The sequence below is a fragment of the Aspergillus glaucus genome (assembly GCF_001890805.1).
Source record: "Aspergillus glaucus CBS 516.65 unplaced genomic scaffold ASPGLscaffold_8, whole genome shotgun sequence".
NCBI classification, from domain to species: Eukaryota; Fungi; Ascomycota; class Eurotiomycetes; order Eurotiales; family Aspergillaceae; genus Aspergillus; species Aspergillus glaucus.
In genome coordinates, this window is record NW_019170460.1 from 439467 (window position 1) to 459961 (window position 20495).

General features: G+C 50.3%; 6 protein-coding genes across 6 annotated transcripts; 4 read left to right on the forward strand and 2 right to left on the reverse strand.

The window, feature by feature from the left end:
- Positions 1-622: 622 nt before the first annotated feature.
- ASPGLDRAFT_124982 (ABC transporter ATP-binding protein) lies at positions 623-4962 on the forward strand (the record flags this gene model as incomplete). Its single annotated transcript, XM_022540528.1, has 11 exons — positions 623-748; positions 797-874; positions 925-1040; positions 1087-1141; positions 1195-1796; positions 1846-2440; positions 2491-3055; positions 3111-3283; positions 3333-3862; positions 3923-4883; positions 4936-4962. 11 exons carry the CDS (start codon positions 623-625, stop codon positions 4960-4962), a joined length of 3828 nt encoding a protein of 1275 aa, XP_022401781.1.
- Positions 4963-6825: 1863 nt separating this feature from the next.
- Positions 6826-7827, forward strand: ASPGLDRAFT_34727 (uncharacterized protein; the record flags this gene model as incomplete). Its single annotated transcript, XM_022544465.1, has 1 exon — positions 6826-7827. One exon carries the CDS (start codon positions 6826-6828, stop codon positions 7825-7827), a length of 1002 nt encoding a protein of 333 aa, XP_022401782.1.
- Positions 7828-8507: 680 nt separating this feature from the next.
- ASPGLDRAFT_73790 (uncharacterized protein) lies at positions 8508-13075 on the forward strand. The gene is made up of 8 exons (XM_022549698.1): positions 8508-8876; positions 8923-8933; positions 8987-9059; positions 9113-9198; positions 9247-9525; positions 9575-9720; positions 9767-10234; positions 10987-13075. The coding sequence occupies exons 1-8, from the start codon at positions 8658-8660 to the stop codon at positions 12948-12950; spliced, it is 3246 nt and encodes a 1081-aa protein (XP_022401783.1). The 5' UTR covers positions 8508-8657; the 3' UTR covers positions 12951-13075.
- Positions 13076-13302: 227 nt separating this feature from the next.
- Positions 13303-17459, reverse strand: ASPGLDRAFT_124156 (aminophospholipid-translocating P4-type ATPase DRS2; the record flags this gene model as incomplete). Its single annotated transcript, XM_022540464.1, has 2 exons — positions 13303-14151; positions 14202-17459. 2 exons carry the CDS (start codon positions 17457-17459, stop codon positions 13303-13305), a joined length of 4107 nt encoding a protein of 1368 aa, XP_022401784.1.
- A 392-nt stretch (positions 17460-17851) lies between these two features.
- Positions 17852-19143, reverse strand: ASPGLDRAFT_46057 (exosome non-catalytic core subunit RRP45). The gene is made up of 3 exons (XM_022546372.1): positions 18958-19143; positions 18786-18905; positions 17852-18725 (listed from the first exon to the last, which is right to left on the reverse strand). Exons 1-3 carry the CDS (start codon positions 19119-19121, stop codon positions 18131-18133), a joined length of 879 nt encoding a protein of 292 aa, XP_022401785.1. The 5' UTR covers positions 19122-19143; the 3' UTR covers positions 17852-18130.
- A 156-nt stretch (positions 19144-19299) lies between these two features.
- ASPGLDRAFT_46059 (spliceosome-associated CWC15 family protein) lies at positions 19300-20483 on the forward strand. The gene is made up of 7 exons (XM_022546373.1): positions 19300-19330; positions 19384-19406; positions 19455-19531; positions 19581-19868; positions 19918-20170; positions 20216-20251; positions 20300-20483. Exons 1-7 carry the CDS (start codon positions 19321-19323, stop codon positions 20315-20317), a joined length of 705 nt encoding a protein of 234 aa, XP_022401786.1. The 5' UTR covers positions 19300-19320; the 3' UTR covers positions 20318-20483.
- The last annotated feature ends 12 nt before the right edge of the window (positions 20484-20495 follow it).

The following is a 20495-nucleotide window of genomic DNA, read 5'->3' on the forward strand; positions in this document are numbered from 1 at the left end:
AGCGCGAATATCGTGTTCGGTTCCTCCGCACTTTGAATTTACATTATGTTAGCGAATTAGATATGATTCGACGCTCTCTGTCATGTACATATCCCCGTCCAATCAGCAAGAACTCAACGGTATCTGAGCCGTCCCCAGATATGTTCATGCGGCTTTCGCCGTGCCGTTAATACATTACTATTTCCATTTCCGGAAATCCCCGCATTCTTGGCGCCGAGCCGCTGTCAATCCCGCTGCCCAATGGGAGGGTGCTTGGAATAACCTTATCTCTTGGCAGCGGTCTTATCTTGGCCGGTTTGTGCACGTGACTTTACCCTGATGTTAGTGATAAGGAATAATGTCGGACCGGCGGAACTTGCCTAATCGGTCCGACATTATTCCTTATCATATCGAGCTGTGCTTGACAGTCACGTGGCTATCGGAGTTTCGGGAATTGCCAAAGTCCGTACGGGATATCCCCGAAGCCCCGGATGATCGTATAATCGTATTTAGATCTCCTGACGAATTTCTCGATGGGGCTCTGCTGATCCTCGGCGTATATAAATATCTGAAACCATGAGGCTCGATATGACGGACAAGTATTATTCAGCTCTCAAGAGCCTAACATCGACCAGCCTGTGCCATGGACAAAAAAAAAGAAATCGTGACGAAAGGTGAAGCCTCAGACCAGGTAGATCTAGATGTTGAGCAGGGCTCAGAAGAGAAAGATGGGGAGCCTGAACAAGCTGCCTCGATAGGCAGCTACTTTGTATGCCATACCCAACTGATAGCTAATAGTTTGCTAACTAATTCCCAGAGACTCTTTTCCTATGTGACAGGAAAAGACCGTATCGCTCTTGCATTGGCACTGCTGTGCTCGATTGCATCTGGTGTGGTATGTTGATACCTATAGTGTGGATATGTATATCATGCCTGACAACACAGCCCCTGCCGCTTATGAACATTATCTTCGGGAACCTCGTTGGCGAGTTCCAGGGTTACTTTATGCCGGACACACAGGTGACAGAAGGGGAGTTCAAGGCCTCTGTCAATAGATTGAGGTGAGCTTACTCTGCCGTATTTTTAGGGTAGGGACTGACTCTTCAGCTTGTATATTGTGTACTTGTTTATTGCAAAGTTCGTTCTAACATATGTCTCAATGGTGAGCCCCATCCCACTCATTCGGGGCGCTTGGAATGGTTACTGACTATCTAGTTTTCCTTCCGTGTTATCGGTCTTCGAGTCTCGTCCAGTGTACGGCTGCACTACATGCAGTCCCTCTTCGCTCAGCCCATCAGCAAACTGGACGAAGTGTCCGTGGGAACCGTCACTAATACCATCACAACCCTATCCAACACGATCCAGCAAAGCATTTCCGATAAGCTAGCTATTCTCTTCCAATCCCTTGCCCTACTCATTACTGCATATGTCATCGCTTTCAAGTATTCCTGGGCGTTGACCCTTGTCACGAGTTCTTCATTATTGTTCATACTCATCTGCTGCATGTTTATCATGCCTGCCATGACCAAGGTCCAACAGCGGGTGGACAAAGCTGACGAACAGCATTCTTCAATTTCAGCAGAAGTGTTCAGCTCCATTCGAACGGTGTTGTCCCTTGGTGCTGAGGAAACACTAGTCATGAAGTACGCCAGCTGGGTCGATGAATCGCGGAAACGAGGGCAAAAGATGTCTACCGTACTGGGATTGCATCTTTGTCTTATGTTCTTTGCAATGTATGCGAGTTACGCGCTGGCATTCTGGTTTGGGTTGAAGCTTTATCGTGAGGGCCATATTGCGGATATCAACACGGTTATCATGTTAGTGTTTCCTTTCCCTCCCCTTCTCTAAATATACTAACAATTACAGCGTGTTCTTCTCGGTCATGATGGTGGTGAGCGTCCTAGGCGGCATCGCATCACCGTTGATGATCATCTCCAAAGCGACCAGTGCGGCATCCTCGTTCTTCGAAATGATCGACTTGGAGACCATGGACAGAGGCGGACTTAAGGACCCTGAGGCTTCATCTGATGCGGATATTACATTACAAAAGGTTCACTTTGCGTATCCTACCCGCCCCGGTATCCCAGTCCTCAAAGGCTTCAACGCTCGGTTTCAACAAGGCAAGACAACGGCATTAGTTGGTCCGTCTGGCTCAGGGAAAAGCACCATAGTCGGTCTGCTAGAGAGATGGTTCGAACTGAGCACGCAGAAAGGGTACCATCAGGGGAATATTTTTGCTGGTGAACATAATCTCACTGGTCTCGACTTGAAATGGTGGAGATCACAGATCGGACTTGTGCAGCAGAATCCGTTTCTATTTGACGACACCATTTTCAACAATGTTGCTTTCGGTCTCATTGGCACAAAATGGGAGCACGAAACCCACGAGGTCAAACAAAAACTTGTTGAGAAAGCGTGTGAGCAAGCATTTGCCGATGAATTCATCAAGCGCTTGCCAGAGGTATGTCTATCCCCGGTCTTATTTGAAGTTCCGTATCTGATTGTCACTAGGGCCACGATACTCTCGTGGGAGAAAGTGGCAAAACATTAAGCGGCGGCCAGAAGCAACGTCTCGCTATTGCCCGAAGTATCGTCAAAGAGCCCTCTATCTTGATTCTCGACGAAGCCACAAGCGCAATTGATGTCCACGGAGAGAAAATCGTCCAGAAGGCTCTTGACCAACTCTCCAAGAACCGTACCACTGTTGTTATCGCTCACAGACTATCGACCATCCGGAAAGCGGATCACATCATTGTTCTGAAAGACGGTATTGATGTTGAGCAAGGCACCCATGATGACCTCCTGGAAATAGAAAACGGAGTATATCGTGGTCTCGTGAGTGCTCAGAGCCTCGCACATTTGGCCGATGACGGACCGGACGGAAGCGATGGCTTTGATGCTCTAGAAAAAGGAACCAGTACTGTCCAGGTTTTCCATGAGCCCGAAAAGAAAGAACAACCGGAGAAGACATACAAGAATAAGGGTTTCTTTCGCAGCATCGGACTGATACTATACGAGCAACGTACCCATTGGCCGTTTTATTCTCTAACGCTTCTTGGGGCTGCTGGTGCTGGATGTAAGTGATCTCACTCTCCATGGATATTCCATGGATTGAAACTGACGAAATGCAGCTTCCTATGCCCTTCAAAGCTGGTTGTTCGCGCACATCATTGAGGTATTCGGGTATCAAGGCCAACGACTCGCAGATGCCGCCAGTTTCTGGGCCTTGATGTTTTTCGTTCTCGCCCTAGGCGTGGCTCTTTGCTATTTTCCTGTGGGATTCTCGTCCAATACTTTCTCGATGGTACACCCCCCATTTATCCACCTACGCGCGAAATACTAACACGCAATAGAAAGTCTCCTCATTCTACCGAGAAGAATACTTCCGCAACATCCTCCGAAAACCCATCCCATTCTACGACCTCAACGAGAACGCCTCCGGATCCCTCGTTTCCCGTCTTTCCACAGATCCAAAACAAATCCAAGACCTCCTCGGCGCAAACGGCGCATTTCCATTAATCTCGATCTTCAACATCCTCGGCTGTATCATCATTGCCTTCACATTCGGCTGGAAACTGAGTCTTGTTGCGGTATTCGCAGCTATGCCATTTGTCCTGTTAGCTGCGTTCATGCGCATCAGATTCGAACTGCAGTTCGAGGCTATAAATGCAGAGGTGTATAGTGGTAGCTCGCAATTCGCAGCAGAGGCTATTTCGGCTTTCCGGACTGTATCGGCGTTGGTGATGGAGGATGCGATTCTGGGGAGGTATTTGGGTCTTTTGCAGACGCAAAGGAAGAGGGCTTGTCGGAAGGCGTGGTACGCGACGCTTATTTTTGCGTTTTCCGATAGTGTTGAGCTGTGTGCTATGGCGTTGACGTTTTGGTAAGTCCATTCCCTAGTCCTAGTCACCCTTGATCTGGGTAGTGCTGACTGACTGCACAGGTACGGAGGACAACTCCTCGCCTCGAGAGAATATGAACCTAGTATCTTCTTCGTCATCTACATGGCTACCATCCAAAGCAGTCAATCCGCGGGTCAATTCCTCAGCTTTGGACCGAACATCGCTCAAGCTGTGGGCTCTGCCAATCGGATGTTGAGCTATCGCCCGACTTCAGCTCCGCGAGACGACCTCAAACAACTTATACCGTCCGACTATCAATCCGCAGCGAGCGTCGAGCTCCGCAACGTTGCGTTCAAGTATCAGTCGCGGGACGTTCCCCTATTCACAGGTCTGAACCTCAACATTCAAGGCGGCCAATTCGTCGCTTTCGTTGGACCTTCTGGCTGCGGAAAGACCAGCATTATATCGCTACTAGAACGGTTCTACGACCCAGTTCAAGGCGCGATTCTCGTAAACGACCAAGATATAACCTCTATCGAAATTTCATCATATCGCAAAGCACTGGCACTAGTAACACAAGAACCACGCCTTTTCAATGGCACAATCAAAGAAAACATCACGTTAGGCCTCCATGGCGACGATATAACGGATGAAGAAATGGTGCAAGCCTGCAAAGACGCCGAAATCCACGACTTCATTACCTCCCTCCCCGACGGCTACAAAACAACCCTCGGCACAAACGCCCAAACAGCACTGAGTGGGGGCCAGCAACAGCGTCTCTGCATTGCCCGCGCTTTAGTGCGAAAGCCATCCCTCTTACTGTTAGATGAGGCGACATCAAGCCTTGACTCTCAGTCCGAAAGACTGGTCCAAGGTGCTCTTGAGCGTCTTGCAGGGAGACGGGAAACGACTATTATTGCGGTTGCGCATCGATTGGCAACTATTCAAAAGGCAGATATGATCTTTGTGTTTGGGGAAAGCAAGAGTGGGAAGGGGTCGAAGATTGTTGAGCAGGGGACGCATGGGGAGTTGTTGAGGGGTAGGGGGGTTTATTGGCATATGGTGAGTTTTGGTTGTGTTTGTTGTTTGGTGAATTTGGCTAACTATTTACTAGTGTCAGGAACAAGCGCTGGATAGATGAGATTTTCGGGGGGGGGGGGGGTGGGGGGTTGTGTTGTTGTTTTCGGGCAATGGGCCTGCACAGCGTTATATATCAGAGCCAGAGATGCCGGTGCTTCCAGTTTAGCAAGTGAATCAGCAGTAGACCCTGCTTCGATAGACTTGACATTTTATGCAGGAATCAAAATCAACCAAAAATATAATATCATACAAAGGTTATCTACAATTTCATATAGCACCAAGATCTGGAGGCGCGAAGCTTTCACGATCTAGATACTGCCCACCAGCCCCACGCCATTAAATAGAGACCAAGCTTGCACAGATCTTGCAAGTGAATGAATCCCTGGAATATATGATCCACAGGAGTCTCCTGATGCAAGCTCGTTTCTTCCATACATATCTAAATGAACTGATCACGAAAGCGACCCAATCCTGGACGCATGCTCTTTCTTGATGGTATTAGATCCAATCCAAGAGTTTAAAAATGCGCCCTTCTGGTTTATTCTTTTGCAAATTGCAACTACACAATCCATTAATATCTTCATCCGGGATCTTGCTGTCCGTCCTGCCGTCCTAGAGTGCACCAGCTGCTTCCGGAGGCCATAACGTCTACCAGCCCCCGAGGTCCTCCTCGGCTGCGAATCAAGCAAAATCTGTCTGGTACCAATGATCAGGCAAGTCCAAAAAGTCGAAAGCGTTTTCGGAAACTACTAGGTTTCGAACGAGTCGAATTGACGGAGATGTATGCTGGGCATGCGGAAGAGCTTCTTTCCAGATTTGCCATGTCATCGTAAGCGACGACAAACAGGTAAGCAAGAGCTGTACTGTACCATCTGGGTTAAATATATAATAACAGTTTTAAGACAGATTTCACGCCCAAGAAGGGTTCATTTCCTTTAGATTCGCAAGTGAATGCAATATCTTTGTGTCCCACCTCCCATGACCAATTTGATAACAACTTGGATTCGGGATTTGTCTTCTTGCCGGCTGACTTGAAGTACTTTATTTATTACGAGATAAGCAATCTTGCCTTCGGGGAATCGATGTGACCGAGATACTACCCCAGCCAAAGGAGTCGCACAGTGCCACTTTGGCAGCAATCAGGCGGGGCCTTCATGCGCTTTGCAGTGGAGACTTAGGAAGAAAGTACAAGCAGATCCTACAGCAGGCACAATTGACCGCATTGAATCGGTCTCGAAGCGGATTACGTACAATTCCTTATTGCGAGCAGTGAAATTCATACCATGCCCCGTCTCTATGATCTTTATCACAGCGACGAAGATCCAGGCTTATTGGAATATTGGGCCGTATTTTTGTAACATAAACATTGTGATTTGGATCATCCCGATGGCTGAGGTAGAACAATCATAAAATAGAAATACTAACAAAGACTAACATCACTGCACATCGTTAGCTTCCAGAATCCTTGAGCTAGCGGCGCAATTCCAGTCGGAAGCTAGCGGATCTTTGCGAATATGGCACTGCATTCCTACTGTCTTCCAAGAAATGTACACCAATCAATTGGCGCAAATGGAAGCTAGCAAACATCCATATCACCATGCATAAGCACATCCACAGTATCGCTTACGGGTTGGACAGGGTTGGCCATCATACTCGAGGGATCATTATCAATGGCGACTTTGATTGGCAGAGATGTACTCCCGGCGCTTAAAGTTATTTTTATCGCTTGGGTCGCTGATCCGATTGGGTTCCGTAGTACTGGTATAGAACCGTGGACATTATTGGTCAATGATATGCATTACTATTTTAGGCTGACAGGGTGGGGTATTTGTGCTTATTTGTGCTATGGGGTGGATATAAACCCGGAGATTCCTCGAGTGAATCCATACTGTAACTCCTTTTACCTACATTCTCTTGAACAGCCATGGGTGTTTTGCGATTTCCCCGCCCAACAGGCATCTTCGTCCCTCGTTCAACTACACCCATTCTCACCACCGATATGATCTCCCCTCCACTATCGCCTAGTATCTACGGCGACTCGGACAACGTCACTGCGTCTATCATCCCCGCCCTCGAATACATCTCCTCCAAGCTCCAGCAGAAACTCGTACATGTCACTCTATTAATCGGCCGGGGGAATCCATTCCCCGCATCAAACGCATCAAACCAGATGATGGTCATCCCCGTCAGCGATCTAGACGAGCCATCCTGGCGTCTCCTGTACAGAACCGTCTCCAAGGCCGTCCGCAAATTCGCACTCGACAACAGCTGGATCGACGCTTTGACCCGGTGTCAGCATGAACGCGACGCACATTGGTATCTCATCCAGCAGTCCATCCGGCAGAACGAAGTAGTGTTCAGCAGTGAGGGATTGACACTGCTGAACATGGACCGGATCTACACATTCAAGCGACGACTGTGCATTCTCTCGCACCGGGAGTTGGACGTCTCAGATGACCACCCATACATCGCATCCTGCGTCCGTCTCCTACACCGCACCATCGCCGATTTCCAAGGCCGCCCATTCAGCAAAGCCTTTTTCCACCGCGTCTACGAACAATTAGACGTCCGCGACGAACACCTCGCTCGCGTGGCACGCGTATACCAATCCGAATACGAACAAGAAGGAATCGTCCTCCCCCGCCCAACACCCCAACCAGATCACCGCCAACACCAATCTCACTCAGCTACAGCAGCACGCGCCCGCCGAATGCCGGTCCGCCCAATTCGACGACGCGGCCCTCCGCCGACCTCATCTATTTCACCGAAACAAGGCAAACGGGGCCCCAAGACGCCGTTGTCTGCGTCGGATGTCACGCCTATTACGCGAAATGAGTGGAATTTGCTCGTGGCGGGCGAGATTCAACGGGCCAAGGCGAGTGTTACGAAATGGACGCCGTCGCCGACGGTTATGGCGGCTGTGTGAGATGTGTTTTGTGTGGGTTGAATGATTTGCATCCACTGAGATACATATTTTCTTCCGAATCATGCCCGTCATTTGGCGGGTCTGTGATTCCTGCGCGGACCAGACGACATGAGTCTTGTGAACCATGTCCCGTGCGCGATCAGTCAGTCCGGTATATTGCCGTCTCCGGTCAAGTGCTAGACAACGGGCCATTCAGAATGCCCGTCGGACAGACATTCACATATGCCGGGAAGGCAGGCAGATAGAAAACATGAAGACGATGTATAATCGCATCGAATAATGTTATCAACTCATCTGCCGGCCATCGGCAAACGTTATCTCGGCGATTCTCCACAGTTCAAAGTACGTGTCAATGCGGATATCAATCCCGAGTTCGACCTCAGGACGGAGACTACCAGGGGTATGAGCAGATATTATCGAATGGGATGTGCTATTGTGTGCTCTGATCCTGGGAATACTACATTGGTACGTCCTGCGAGATTGAAAATAGCAGGACGTGGGTTGGCCGAAGACCGAATGCGGATGCCGAATGCCCACTGTACCCACAGGGGGGGGGGGGGGGGAAAGTCAAATGCAAACATAATAATGTATCAGTAGCAGACTAGTTAAATGAAAAGATTTGCAAGCCAAGTATTCTTTAAATCCGCATAGTCCCAGTTCCATCCCTCGCCGATACAAGCACAGTGACGTCTTATCAATCTACCCCTCATCACCTGACTTGCACTACAACTTCATCTCCTCTTTTCTTTTCTTTTCTTGTCTTTTCTTTTACTTTTCTCTTCTCTTCTCTTCCTCATTTTCAAAGATAGTCGTAATACTGCTAACCGGACATGACTCCGGACCAAAACCCCCCCGTCCAAGTCCGCACGGACGAGGTGCCGACTGACATTACCAAGCCGAAATGGTATCCTCGCGCATTGATCCGGCAGGCTGAGCGCTCGCATCGTCGATTGCCGGGGATCAGGAAGGTTCCTCTTCGGGCTATTGCTGCGATTTTGTTTATTGCGTTTTTGAACGTTTTGGTTTGGATTGCTGCGGCTATTGTGTTGGTGAGTCTTCGATTTGAATTGGGAAGGCATTGGCTAACGAGTGTAGCATTATTATCCGTATGTATTGTCTTGTGGTCAGGGTTATGTGTGGACGGAAGCTTATGGTTTAGGTCTCTCGTGTCGAATGCTGTGCTCTCGTATACGCTGGGTTTGAGACATGCGTTTGATGCGGACCATATTTCCGTGTGTCACCTCGAATCCAATAGTGGGAGTATTGATGCTAATACATATTGCAGGCCATTGATTTGATGACCCGGAGACTGCTTGCGAGTGGCCAGAAACCCGTGACCGTGGGCACCTTTTTCTCTTTGGGACATTCGACGTAAGCAGCCCATTGAATTCGAACTAAAACGGCAACTAACAAAAACAGAATTGTGATCATCACCTCCATTGTCGTGGCTGCCACTGCTGCTGCAGTTTCCTCTCGCTTCGACAGCTTCAGCACTGTTGGTGGAATTATTGGCACCTCTGTCAGTGCGGCGTTTTTGATCCTCTTGGGTCTCATGAACGCGTACATTCTGTACAAGCTGTACAGACAGATGCAAAAGGTCCTGAACCTTCCCGTCGGTCAAGAGGACGAGGCGTGGAAGGTGGAGGGTGGAGGAATTATGTTCAGTGTTCTCCGGAAGATGTTCAAGCTTATTGACCGGTAAGCATGTTTCCCCAATGCGTATGAACAGCGTGCTGACTCTTAACAGACCATGGAAAATGTACCCCCTGGGAATCCTCTTCGGTCTTGGTTTCGACACATCCTCCGAGATTGCCCTCCTCGGTATCTCTTCCATTGAAGCCGCACGCGGAACCAACATCTGGGTCATCCTCATCTTCCCCATCCTGTTCACCGGTAAGTCCTCATCCCCCAATCAACCAATCCCACGCTAATAAAACAGCCGGAATGTGCCTTCTCGACACCACCGACGGCGCCCTAATGCTCTCCCTCTACATCCAACCCGCCGCCAACTTCCTCCCACCAAAACAAGACGGCACCATCGCCTCCGACGACCTCCTCACCGACCAAGAACAGCAACAACCAACCGAAGACATCCACACATCCCAAAACCACCGCGACCCAGTCGCCTTCCTCTACTACTCCATCGTACTAACCACGCTCACCGTCATCGTGGCAATCGTGATCGGCATCATCCAACTCCTCACCCTGGTGTTGAACGTCGCCGAACCAACGGGTAGATTCTGGGACGGGGTGCAGACCGCGGGTGACTACTACGATGCTATTGGCGGTGGTATCTGTGGGTGTTTCTTGGTTATTGGTCTGCTTAGTGTCTTTGTTTATAAGCCGTGGAGGAGATGGATTGCGCGCCGGAATGGACGGCCGGTTGTTGAGCCTGCTAATGAGGGGGGTAATTATCGGGATGATTTTACGGATGAGGAGGATGCGATTACGAATGCGAACCGTGAGCGGGAGCAGGGTGCCCAGGTTCCGGGTAAGACTGGTTCACAGGTTACTGTGAGGCCGGCGGGTGAGTCGTCGAGTTGATGTGTGTTGTGTGGATGTATACATGATGGATATGGGCTGAGATGATTAATACCATGCTGTGAGAATAGCATACAGTATATCTAGTGCGGAAGGTTTGGAAAGATTGACACTCATATAATTACATTTCTACTCTATACTACCGCATTCGGCAGTTTCTGCCTCAGGCGTAATATACCTCAGGGCACACGTGACGTCAAGTGCACATCGTCTCGACTTCATCTTATCTTTTCAACGATCAATTGACAGATATTATTGAATATCGGCACGCGTCTTGCACTTATCCCTATTCATATATACGAATAAGGTCTTTATGTTATGATATGACTCTTGTGCCGTGATCATGGCCAGGGATTAATCCGGCTGAGCTTCGCGACCCGACGAATAATTAGCTGAATCTACATGCCATTGAGCATTCGACCTATATAAAACTACAACATATACAATAAGCAGACATATACACATGCTGGGCTATCGTTACACAAACAAAACAACACAAGACATGCCACCGCCACCCCTACAACACAACCTCTCCCAAGCAATTGCCACACACACATACCAAACCCACACCCCCATCTACAATGTCAGACTCAACCCTCTCCCACTCCCCCTCCCAAGACGCCCCCCTCACTCAAACACCAACCTTCACCTCCAGCCCCCCAATCTTCGTCCTACCCACCCATCTCACTCTCGACGAATTACACAGGGTAGAAGATATCCTGGGCAATCGCGGCGCGAGACTTACGTATGATGTCTCTGAAGCTAGGTTGGTGATAGGCAAGATAGGGCAGAAGAAGAGGGCGGCGTTGGAGTTGAGGGCTAGGGGGGTTTGGACGGAGGAGGTTTCTGTATCGGGGGAGATGGATGGGGAGCCGCCGGTTAAGAGGAGGCGTGTTAGTATTCGTGGTGAGGATGGAAAGCGTATTGGGCAGTTGCAAGATGGAGATGTTAGTACTGAGAGTGAGGGCGAGGAGGATGGGGTGGAGAGTCGGCATAATCCTGGGAAGCATTTACGGAAGATGTCCGTATCTGTTGCTTCGACTTCAACGGCTGGTTCAGAACAGGAGAAAGATGTTATCAAAGTCGTCAAGCTACAATGGCTTGAAAAGTCAATACAAGCACAAGAACTCCTCCCCATTGACCCATACATCGTGTACCAAGCTCGCATAATCCAACCCCCCGCAACTTCGAAACCAACCACAGCATCCGACATAATGCAACGAGCCCAACAGGATGCCCTATTCAAACCCCCGGCAGCACCAGCCTCACACTCCCACACCCGCCGCCAAAAAGATGCCCCGGACAACGTCCCCGGCCAAATCCACCCCATTCCAAAACTCTACCGCCAAACAACCTCCGAACATGACGAAATCATTCCCCTTCCCCCAGTCCCAGACTGGGTCAAGAACCGCATCATGTACGCCTGCATGCGCTCCGCACCCCTCCACCCCCCAAACGAACGCTTCATCGACCAACTGATCAAAATCCGCAAAACCCGCGACCTAACCCTTGACGAAATCGGCGTCCGCGCATACAGCACCTCCATCGCAGCAATCGCCGCATACCCCTACCACTTCAGCCGCCCCTCGCAAATCCTCCTCCTCCCAGGCTGCGACGCTAAAATCGCAAACCTCTTCGCTGAATTCCAAGCCAGTGACACCGGAATCTGCCAATCCGCAGACTTCCTAGACACAGACCCAGATCTCATGATCCTATCCCTATTCAACAATATCTGGGGCGTAGGCGCCAAAACTGCACGAGACTTCTACTACACCCGCCAATGGCGCGATCTCGACGATATAGTCGAATACGGTTGGTCCGCTCTCTCACGCGTACAACAAATAGGCGTAAAATACTACGACGAGTTCCTAGAAGGCGTACCCCGGTCTGAAACAGAGTCTATCGCATCCACAATTCAGCGCCACGCAAACCTCGTTCGCCCAGACGCAGACTACGACGGCCACGGCGTGGAATGTATTATCGTGGGCGGGTATCGGCGCGGAAAAGCAGTCAGCGGGGATGTAGATGTTGTACTCAGCCATCGCGATGAAGCAGTAACTAAGAACCTTGTCGTTGATCTGGTGAGTAGTCTCGAGAACGAGGGATGGATTACACATACCCTGGCACTGCACATGACGACCTCAAACCGCGACCAACAAACCCTCCCCTACCGCGGCGGCGATAACTTCCCAGGTCGCCATTTCGATACCCTCGATAAAGCACTCGTCGTGTGGCAGAATCCTCACTTCTCTGACCCTGACCCTCAGTCAGATACCGGTGGTCGAAAGAAACGAAACCCCAACATTCACCGCCGCGTTGACATCATCATCTCCCCCTGGCGCACCGTTGGATGCGCGGTACTCGGCTGGTCCGGGGATACGACCTTCGAGCGGGATCTACGGCGATATGCGAAGAAGGCGCATGGGTGGAAGTTTGATTCGAGTGGTGTGAGGGTGCGGACGAGTGGGGGGCATGTGTTGGATTTGGAGAGGGGTGGGAAGACTTGGGAGGAGAGGGAGAGGATGGTTATGGAGGGGTTGGGGGTTGGGTTTAGGAGGGCTGAGGAGCGGTGTTCGAGGTGATGATTTACTTTGATTTAGTTGCGTAGGTGTTAGGTATATTTTGGGTACTCCGTACAGAGTAGTTAGGGTTATATATATGCTGAATCTACATTGGACAAGTCATAGTCAGGATTGATATTGGTCATAGAAAACAAGCTAAAAGAGAAAAGTACAGATAGAAAATAAATAAATAAAAAAGGCTCCCATACATACATATATCGTACCACAGCCAAAAAGTGTAAAGCAAGATACATGAAAAAAAAAAAAAAAAGAAAAAGAAAAATCCGATCAGTTAAACCACACAGCACCGAAAGCCGGAAAAAAGAAAGAATTGAAGAAAAACGATCTGAGAAAACCATGAGGCAAAGTTGGGTTACACCAAATTCCTCGAACTAGTCATCTCTCCATACCTCCCTCTCCCCCGCGTCGTGTCGTAGGCATTAACAACCCGCATCTGTGCGCCCTCATCTGCCTGACTGAACGCGTACCCGCGCTGTTTCCGCATCCGCTGCACTTGTCTGACCTTTCGAATCGCCTTTTGGAATTGTTCCATGCGTGGCCGGTAGTCTTGCACGTTGAATTTCTGGATCTCCTGTACGTGGTGGTAGTGTTGCGGGTAGTACATGCGTTTCGCGTATTTCCACGCATAATCACGGATCAAACACAGACAAGGCAGAACAATAGCCATGAGGTAAAAGACCGGTGATGTGAAAAGCGGAGGAATAGTGCCGTAGTACTCAAAGGAGAAGCCGATAGCCGGTGCGCCGTAACCGTAAGCAGGAAGGAAGGCAAGCCAGATAACCATGGAGCCCGGGATGGCGATGAAGGTGTATTTGGTCCAGGTGTTGGTGATTAGGGCTGCTTTGCCGAGGACGGTGGCTAGGACTGCTGTGTAGAGCGCGGAGCCCCAGACCCAGTGGCCGGATGTTTTTCCGTCAGTCATTGGGAGGTCCCAGAGGTAGATTAACTGGGAGAAGATGTAGAGGATCAGGGAGTGGTAGAAGCCGTTGGCGATCCAGGACCAGAAGCTGTGCTTTTTGAAGAATAGACTCTTTTGTCCTAGTTGGTACAGTTGGGGGTATCGGTCTAATAACCGAGCTGACACGTACTGGTCACAGATGCCCATGGCGAATGGAGGAAGAACGGTGAAAAAGACGTTGTAGAATGAAAGTGTCCATGACTCGTAAATAACTTCACCAGAGAATGCGTTTTGGAACGAGTACTGTATTGCGTTAGCCTGAAATTCAGAAAGGGGGTCGACAGGATACTCACCCAGAACTGCGTCATGTAAAGCGTAATGTTCTTATAAAACGAATAGAGAATCACCCGACTAATCCGGTGATAACTCCAAGCCCCATGAACAAGCAACAATTTACGAAGAAAGCGGAATTGGGCAATCGAAACATCCGCAGATCGAGCTGCTTGGAGACCTTCAAGACCGCTAATACCAACTCCAACATGGGCTGCCTGAATCATAGAGACGTCGTTTGCACCATCGCCGATTGCCAGAAGCAAGGACTTGAGATGGCGCTTGACGAGCTTGACGACCAAAGCCTTTTGAAGCGGGGAGACACGACAGCAAATCACGGCCTTGCACAAGACCGCCAAATCCAAAAACATCTTTTCCATGTCCTTTTCAAGGGCAAACGTTAGAGATCGGCCATCGATAATCAGTGCCAGGGTCTCGATTTCACCAGAGGCTCCCTGGCTCTGAACAGCCTGGAGCTTCTTCGATATGTTCTCCCTTGTAGCTTGTGCCGTTTCCTCGTTCACAATAAGCAGCGTCATGTCCTCAGAAACCAACCGGCAAGACATGCCAATGTTGATAGCAGTTTCCTGTCGATCACCAGTAAGAACCCAGACCTTGATACCAGCCGTTTGAAGGGTGTGAATCGTGTCCGGGACTCCATCTTGCAGTTTGTCTTCGATGGCCGTGGCACCGAGGAGATATAAATCCTTTTCGATCAACTCCGCGGCCTTGTCCAGCTCGTCTGCACGATTTCCGCTGACGGTCGTGGCAGCCTTCTCTTGGATTTGGTACCACTGCTGGAACTCTTGCTCAGAAATTTCGCGCATGGCCAGACAAAGGGTTCGAAGACCTTCAGACGCGTACTCTTCCAGGTGCTGTAAGGTAGTCTCGACCATCGGATTATCCGGGTGCAAGCGTTCGAGGATGACAGTATCAGCACCTTTGGTGTACATGCGAAGCTTACCATCCGGGCATCTGAAGATAGTCGTCATCCGCTTCCGGGCTGAGTTGAATTCACAAACGGCAAGCAACTCATATTCGTACTCCTGACCTGCAACCGTAAATAGCACAGAGCGAGGTCTCCGGTTTGTGAAACGATAGCCCAATTGCGCAGCACCGTCGACCAAAGCACCTTCGTCCGGGGACGCCGCCTGATACTTGATCTCTCCAGGCTTGTCGTCTGACCGCTCGGGAATGACGGTGTGGCAGGTGGCCAGGAGGGTGAGGAAGTGGTGAATAGCATCTTTCGACGGGTGGAAATTCAGGTTCTGCTGTAGTTTCTTGAAGTCGTGGATACCATCCGCTTCGTCGTCGTCCGCAGTTGCTCTCCTGTCCTCTTCAACGTCATCACCGTATTGAATACCGCCTATCGAGCACTGTTTGAACTCCATCATATTGCAAGTCAAGGTACCTGTCTTGTCGGAGAAGATATATTCGATCTGACCCAGCTCTTCCACCAGGGATGACGTTCTACAAGTCGCCGGTGTATCTGTCTTGTCGTGATAGATATCAAGGTCGGAGTTGATGAGGAATGCTTGCGCATATTTGACGATTTCAATGGTGACGAAAAGCGAGATAGGGACCAAGTTCGAATACAAAACCCAGTAGGTAAAGATGTCGAGAACGAACTGCTTGACCGGGTTTGTACCGCTGTAGTAGAGATAAGAGAGTTTATCGGACTGAGTTTGACGGATGATCAGGTCACCAACGGAACTGATCACACTGAGAACCACCAGGATACCGACTAACATCAAAATCTGGATGTTTACCATGCGCTCCACCGCCGTTCGCTTGATCGGGGTTGCCGTGGCATTGCGCATCAACTTCGTTTCGTGACCGGTAAAGACAACAATTCCATGAACCCACGGGGTGTTACGAAGGGTAGCACCTCGCAGCAACAGCTGGTCCGGCGCCAGGGGAAGCTCCTTCTCGCCTCCTCCAGCGTGCATAGTCAGTGTAGCTTCGTAGGTATACAAACTGCTGTTAGGCTGTTCCGAGCGAATACGGCCACTTAGACGGCTGAGGTCGGACGGGTTGACAAGATGTGCCGTCTCGGGGATAGCCTGCTTGACTTTCAAGTTGGTTTCTCCATCCAAATTTGCCGTTTCAATGTAGCAAAGACCTTCCGGTTCAGATGTCGCCAGCATCACCATATCGGCCGGAAAAGGGTTCTCAGACTCGACACGGACAATATCACCCACGGATACATCGACCCATTTCGTTTCGTGGAATGCGGATCCCTTGAGAACTTGAGTTTTCGAATAATTGAGCGACCTATCTGACGCTCTCCGCTTGTAATCTTCCACGAGTTCCTTAATTGCCGAAACCAACAACACAACGCACAGCGGACCAATGGTAGTATATCGATTCGTCGGACTGACATTGGGAATCTGCTGAAGAACGGCCGTAAACAAGAAGAACAGGTTGGCGTATTTGGAGAACTGCTCGAAGAGGAATTTCGGAATAAAGGTGATAATGTTGTACTTCGCCGTCGAGACGTGGTTATCGACAAACTTGTGAACCGCATTGGCCGGCGGGTTATTGAGCACAATGTTCCGAGGGCCCAGTGTCGACGGATCGGCCTTCCTTCGTCCAAACCCGAACTTGAAATCCGGTTTCCGCGATTTCTTAGGTACCGTTTCGTCCGGCTCCGCGCTTTCGACACGCGCATTTCTCGCGCCAGCTTCCGTCAGCGGGAGGTCCATCTCTGAGTACTCCCCACCCATTCCCAGCATGTGTTTAGCCCTGCCCATAAACCCGCCTCCCAGACCCAAGATACTGTTGCGCTCCTTTGCCATGCGAACGTGTTGCGACGACGGGACATTATCGTCATCCCGGTCCATATCATAGTATCCATGTAACGACCGTTCATCTTCGTAGTCATCGAGCGAGTAGCGATGGTAATTGCTCAGTCCGGAGGTCTGCGAATACGTCCGGGACATATCCGCGCCGGTATAGGGATCATGGAGAATCGCCCCGGCCTGGGGGACATGCGCAGGAGGGACGACCACATTGGCATGAGCTCCGACATGCGATGTTTGTGGTTGGTGCTGGGCCTGCTGGGGGTAGTGCTGGTGGGCGCCTCCCACGAAGTCATCGTACGACACGGACGGACGCGCTTGCGGATAATCGGAATCGTCGATATCGAAACGTCTCAATAAATGCTCGTCGTTGACTGGCGGAGGTTGGCCCGTACTGTACATGGGGGTTGTATCCTCCAGCTGCAGCAGATCATCCTCCGCGCGGCCATGTTGGAATCCTGGCGGCCTACCGCTGGCCATGATGGACGGGACGGGCAAAAACCCTCCTCTCTAAAGTCGGAATGCAGTAGCTGGAGTGGCCCTGAGGCATTGATCGACGGAAACGATCCGGTTCATAAAAGGGGATGTAGTGCGGAGGTATACGGAGGGGGGTTCAACGGTGCTTGGTGTACTTCTAGGTGGACGGAGACGAGAAGACCCCACAGAGGAACGCGCAAAGGTGAATCAATGGATCGCTGCAGAGAATCGAGAAGCCGAAAAGACCGTATAAATCGAGAACGAGCGCGAAAAAGCGATGCGAGACGGAAGGTTGAGGGAGTTGAAAGACCGTTGAGAACGCTATGGGAGAAAAAGAAGTCGTCGTGGCTGGAAAAGTTGGCGGTGCTGATGGTCGAGGCGGCGATTAGCGCGACCGAAAATAGAAGAGCCACAGTATTTATAAGTGAAAATTTGAGAGAATGGAATAGAGATATTTGGATTCAGCAGGTAAAATTGTCTATACTCAATTGTATTGGGGTTTTTCATACGAATCTGCATGCAAGCTATGGCGGTGCGAACCTACAACGCATTACGGAGAAATGACCCGGAAAGACCATAGATATCGAAGGATGAAAGTGTTCTACATAGAAACATTATCGTGGCATATCATACATTTGTATAGCGACTTTTGATTCGTCTCATATCCGGCTCCATCACCGGTCATTCTCCGCTCGTGATGCTTCAACCATTCCAGTATCTGTCCGTTTCGCCAAATCCGCCTGTAACGCCTTGTCGATAATGCCATTAATCTCCTTCACCTTCTCCAGCGCGACAGTCGACTTGGCCACGAACACAATCGCATCAACCGGTGCTCCTGAGAACTTTGAGACGTAGCAAACATCTCCTGCGCTATTCATACCAATCACCACGTCTGCCTCCGACGCCTGTTCTTCCTTCCGTGTCGCATCGAGAATCACCCGCTTGCCTTCATCGAATGTGTGGAAGGTGACAGAGAGCGGCTTGTGTGTGATGTTGAGGGCAACTGGGAGTCGTTCGTCGATACCGTAGACGACAACCTGACCGTCTTTAACGACGGCGTCCGGACGACGGAAGTGCTGCAGACCAGCCATGACACCGATGCAGGCGGCGTCAATCAAGTTACCATCGTAGTCGACCACGTGAACATCGGCTCGGATACTCCAGCAGCTCACGCCTTTGAGGATACACAGCGATTCGGTGTCGAGCGCATTCGAGTGTCGTACTACACGGTCAACGACGTTGGTCACGTATGTCTCGAGGTCTCCTTGACTTTATTCCAACTGTTAGTTTCTCACACGCATGCGAATACACTTCATATGTAGAACGTACCGCCCATTATCCCACGCCGGAGAGCCCATTGCCGAGAGTTCCAGCGCAATTGTAAAAACGCCATCGAACGGACGGTCATCGCGAGGTTTCGTGACTTCGGACGAGATGCGAATAATCAAACTTCACCGCTATATTAGCATTTTCTCCTCTATGAGAAGCAGAAAGAACATACGTAGTTTTCCCCAATTGCACCTTCACATGCCCATACTCCTCTCCAAACGAAACCTTCAGCGGACGCAGCTGGTCCAGCCCCCGGCCGTCCAGGCGCACATCCTCGCGCAGCGCATTGAGAATAAAATCGCGCTCGGCAATCGACAACAGTGCTTCCTTGTTCATGATGGCGGAGGCAGACCCCCGGCGCAAGAAACGATTTTCTGGACTGGGAAAATTGGGGGATGCGCAGCGTCATCGCGACTGGAAGAGCTTTGTTCCGGTTGACTAATGCGGCAGCCTGAGGCAGATTCGGCGGCCATCAAAGTATCTTGTATGCGATTGACGGCGCTTCAACCATTGACTACAGCTACATTTAGGCACCATGACGACGGGTATGTCTGCTTATCCCCTGCACCTCCGCTATTATGATACTGACTCTTTACAGCTCACAGACCGACGTTCGATCCCGTACGTGCTATCTAACCACCCGATCATGACCTCTACTCACCGTCACAGGCACAAGGGCGAGAAGCCCTCCGCGGGCCCGCGTATCACCAGCGCCTTCTCCCCGCGCACATGCACCTGAAGACTCGGTAGGTCCGTTCCCGAACCACGATCCAATCACGCGACTGACGACCCCAGTCAACAAGGCCAAGGTCATGAAGGCGAAGTGCAACAGCGCGACCTCCGAGCAGAACTCCTCCAAGCCGAAGCAGCCCACTTCGCAAAGAAGCGTGGCGTCCCCGTCGATGAACCAATTGTCGAGATTGCACCGAAACGTCAAATCGAAGGGCCTCCTGGTGGCGATGATGGAGGAATGGGAGAAATAGAAGAGGATCCGGAGGCGAAGCGGCGGCGTGTATTGGAGGAGACGCGAGATATAGATGCGGATTCGGATGGGTCGGAGGATGATAGCAGTGAGGATGAGAGGTATGGTTTATCTGGTGGATTGGTGATGATTCAGGCTGACCGGTCATAGTGACGAGGAAGACGAAGCAGCTGAATTGATGCGCGAGCTGGAAAAGATCAAGAGGGAAAGACAGGAGCAGAAGGAGAAGGAAGAACGCGAACGAGCCGCCGAGGAAGAGGAACAGCGCGAGGTCGATATTGCCAAGGGTAATCCCCTGCTGAACTCTCAAGACTTCAATCTGAAGCGGAGATGGGACGACGATGTCGTGTTCAAGAACCAAGCCCGGGGGACTGAGCAGAAGAGGGGGCCGGAATTCGTCAACGTATGTCTATTTGGGTCTTCTAATGCGCGAGCTAACGTGATATAGGACTTATTGCGGTCCGACTTCCACAAGCGATTTATGGTATGTACTTTTCTTTGGCTCTTTTTAACGCCCACTGACAGTTTCTAGTCCAAATACGTCCGGTAAAGCGCATCTACTCTAGTTCTACTTTTTCTCAGGTGGAGGAAGACAAGCATTTCAGGCGCAATCTCAAGACTGCTTACTACTTTCAATAACAAGGATACCCAGCGACTCAAGAACGTCCTGTACTCGACCATCATGTATACAATGGTCTAATGAATCAATTGTCTTATCTAGAGACCAT